The sequence below is a fragment of the Seriola lalandi genome, unplaced genomic scaffold (assembly GCF_002814215.2).
Source record: "Seriola lalandi dorsalis isolate HSWRI2012SDOR001 ecotype SW California unplaced genomic scaffold, Sedor1 jcf7180002054982, whole genome shotgun sequence".
Taxonomy (NCBI): domain Eukaryota; kingdom Metazoa; phylum Chordata; class Actinopteri; order Carangiformes; family Carangidae; genus Seriola; species Seriola lalandi.
This window is the reverse complement of record NW_019525531.1, coordinates 1,400,873-1,404,900: the sequence shown is the minus strand read 5'-3', so window position 1 is coordinate 1,404,900 and position 4,028 is coordinate 1,400,873. Positions and strand designations below refer to the sequence as shown.

The 4,028-nt window shown below is 41.4% G+C and overlaps 1 protein-coding gene across 1 annotated transcript in view; it reads right to left on the bottom strand.

Annotated features, from left to right (window-relative positions):
* Nucleotides 1–2,711: 2,711 nt before the first annotated feature.
* Nucleotides 2,712–4,028, bottom strand: part of LOC111647099 (tripartite motif-containing protein 16-like) — a 2,455-nt gene continuing 1,138 nt past the window's right edge. The window contains exon 2 of the mRNA XM_023396716.2: nt 2,712–4,022. Coding sequence (XP_023252484.1) covers nt 3,283–4,022 — 740 coding nt within the window. The 3' untranslated portion in view covers nt 2,712–3,282. The remainder of the gene's footprint in view (nt 4,023–4,028) is intronic.

The following is a 4,028-nucleotide window of genomic DNA, read 5'->3' as shown; positions in this document are numbered from 1 at the left end:
AGAGAGAAGCCTGAGAGAGGAGATGTAAAACTACATTGAGATGGTTTTTGGTTCTTAAAACCACAAATATATCTTCTTATGGATCAACACTTCAAATAAAACACAGAAGAAGAGGAAAATATGGAGCTTTAAGATTTTTACTAAGTTGTAAACGTGGCAACAGTATATGCAGTTTGTGTTGGATTTGGGGCAGAGCTAGTTCAGGTACCACCTAGGGATTGGGAGGTATTTACTGACAGCATGTTAATTTCAGATAAACTGGGGATTTCTGTGTCATGAGTTCAGTCGATGGCAACAGTCTCATTTATAATGATACCTCTGTGGAGCAGTTTTACCATAGCAGTCTGTTTATGTTTACTAGCCTGGGATTCAGGTTTCCTAATGGACTCTGTGGTTGTGGTCATTTAGAGTAATGACATTTATATTCGCCAATTGTTGTACCAGTGGGAGAGTCATTCAGTGGTCGCTCATGGAGAGACGCAATTTAAGGCCGAGGCTCAATTAACTAGAAATGTCATCTCATGCTGAGTCTGAGAGGTGGAGGCTGACACAGAAACCTGGATTAGTTTAGGGTTCTTAGTACAATTCAAGACTTGAAAGCAGAATCAGATGAAAAACGAAGAGCGATACAGTCTCTGACTGAAGGTGGTTTTTTTTTTCAAATTATTTTTATGTGCATTTTTGCCTTATTGTGACAGCCACAGTGAGAGAGAGCGGGGTGGGGTGAGGGGATGGGGGACAAATGAAACTAACTGTCTATAGAAAGTTCTGCTTTTGGCTTGTTCATAAGAATTCACTGTTAGTTTAACGCTAGCGCGCTGCACTCGTGTAAGACAAACCACGGTGGATGAGAAGAGTTAAAAATATGTCTTTTCTACACGTTTAGATGTTGTTGTGAGAACACTCACAACTCCCGCTGTAGTTGTTGTCAACTCCAGTAAAAAGTTCACTTGAGTTCACTGGTCTCCACCACCGCCTCAGTGCTGTCCCCTGTGTGTGTGTGTGTGTGTGTGTGTGTGTGTGTGTGTGTGTGTGTGTGTGTGTGTGTGTGTGTGTCAGAGAGCCCAACATCAAAACAACATTCAGCATATTTTTTTTCCCGGTTCATTTGGCTGAGGTGCTGCTCCTTGAAAACCCACTGTATTTAGTGTGTGTAAATACATTTTCTCTCAGTCTTCTGCGATGTGTTTATCGCACATGTTCATATCGGGATGACGTTAAAAATAAGATTTATCGGTCAGCATTAATTGTAATCTCTGCTGTCTTTAAACTTCTGCAGCATTCGCGTTGGACATGTCTCCTCTGATGAGCCGTGACATTTAGCCTGCGAAACAGCTAGGGCTTATGGGAAATGGTGTTCGTTAAAGGCTGCAAAAAAACGTACATTGATTTAATAGTTTTTCAGAACCATCTTTATCTACACATATTGATGAGAACAAGACTTTTAATTTTTTAACGAAGTTGTGGTTTCACCTCGACTCTATATCCAGAGGTCTGTGAAGGAGCATGACATCCTTTCACTTATCAGAAAATAAGTTGTGTTTTTCATGCATGACAAGTAGAACAAAAAAAAAAACAGCTGCTCCAGGTCTGAATCACTGACGTGCATGAGAAGCAGCTGCTTTTTGACGCTAGCTTTACATCTCCTCGCGTCGTTGTTCGTCCTGCAGCAGAAACTGTTGGAGTGCGGCGCCTGCAGCCGCTCTGACAGCCTGAAGTTACATGTTCATTTAGGAGTCACTCCCACTGAGCTGGCTGCGAGCCGAGGTGAGGGAGGAAGTTACTGTCTGCTGCCAGGTCCATGTGACTGTTCAGTTTTATAGAAATCTGCTGCTATTTCATCTAAAAGAGAACGGACTTCTGTCAGTTTCAAACACTTCATCATTATGAAATTCCCTTTGCATATATTTAATGAGAAATAGAATATGGTTGGATGTATTTGTTATGCTGAATGGATGAAGGTGATGAGTCAGATGTGTGTGTGTGGAAACGTTCCTCCGCTCTGCTGGGAATCATCTTCAAAGCCTCCGTCCCGTCCTGATGAGTGGACACTATATGATCAGCTGTCAAAAGGCACTTATCTCTGCAGAAAAAAAACGCCTTTCATGATGGCGGACATAACGAAGCCCTCGGGTCTTATCCAGGGTGTCAACGCAGCAGGACGACCCTGGAGAGTGTGTTAGGGTTGACTTACACACTGTTTCCTGATTTTACTGCACAACGCCTGTAAATTGCTGTGTGTCGCTGAAACTGCAGATCACTCATGCTGCTAAATAATGTAACAGAAGGTAAAGCTTTCTCTTTTAAAGGGAGCTGTGTGTGTTCAATCTCCTCCACGGAAATACTATCATACATTTTGTGCAGAAGTACAGTACGAGATAAAGAAATAACCTTTATTTCTAACAACATGAGCCAAATTTAAAGTGTGTAGTTCTGATCAAAGCAAACACAGATTTCTGTCCAAATGAAGACTGGTACAACATAAGGAGAAGAAATGAAGAAAACTACTTTTTTCCAGCACAACTATATAAATACTCATATTTCTTTTCTGTACTGTCAATACTGAACGCTATGATATCTCCGTTTCCAGCTGAAGGACAGCTTGAAAAATCCCGAGCCCTTAACAATAAGGAGGCCATATCAGTTTCACAGTTTCTCCATCAGCTCTGAATCAGATCCTGGAAAGAAGACAGAGGAAAACGTTTGATTGATTCTTGAGGAAAATCAACTTTATTCATGACGTGAAGCTTCAGTTTGTTCACACACTGAGTCAGTAAAGTCTGTTCAATGACTCTCGTTCAGTGATTTCATGAACAGATTCACTTCATCCACACATTCAGTTTGTTTCACCTGAATCTCAGAGAGGGAAAAGAAAATAATGAATCATCTCCTCACTGATTATTATCATGATAGTTACAGTTTGATAAAACCTCACATCTCATTTGTAAGTGGATTTAAACAACAACAACATTTGATCTGACAAACACATAAATGTAAATGTAATTATAGATTTCTGTCTTTACACAGTGAGAACAACACATCTGTGATAAAGGAAGGTCTGGTGATTTCTCTGTTAAGGCCCAAACAACAACAGACAAACACATCAACACAAATGTTCCTGAGCAGTGAAATCCTCCATGGCTCCAGCTCCACCTAAAGAAACTCCAACATCAACACAACAAGAAACCAGAAGAGGTCAAAGTGCTGACGATGACTCAGCAACAAACACAAAGACACAAAACATATTTAGGAACTCAAACACACATTTGAACTCACTTCTGTCTATTTCAGTTTACACAACTCTGCTGTGTCTTCATAATAGTAAAACCGAAGTCCAGCATAGAGAGGCTGAGTGAATGTGGTCTGGACTCTGTGGAGGAGAGTCATGGTTTCAGAGACGCTGTAGAAGGACAGAACACCTGCTCTGTGATCCAGGTACACTCCTACTCTGGAGGACCGAGGACCTGAGACTGGAGTGCTGATGTTGTTGAAACTAAATGAAAAACTGTTTTGGTTACAATCTAACGCCCATGATTTGTGATTGTATCCAAATCTACATTCCTTTGAGCTCCCTGCTCTGCTGATATTCTTGTATGCGACTGCTACATAAACTCTTTCTCCTCTCCACTCCACCTCCCAGTAACAACGTCCAGTCAGACTCTCTCTACTCAGGACCTGCCAATATGAAGTGAATCTGTCTGGGTGACTAGAATAAGACTGTTGTTGACTCATTACTGTTGCTTTTCTGTTTCCCTCAGATAATAACAGAAGTGTATTTGCTGTGTTTGGATCCAGTGTGATTTCCTGTGAATATTTTAAGAAGTAAGCTCTGGTCCTGGGCTCTGGTTGTGACAGTAAAACATCCACTTCAGTCAGTGTCAGTGAGATGTTTGTCCATGTGTCTCTCAGAATGTCCTGTAGTTTCTCTCTGAGCTGTGACACAGCTGCTGTCACATCCTCAAAGTATCTCAGAGGACGGATATTGATGCTGGATGAGTCTGTAGATTCACTGAGTCGTGACAGTGAGG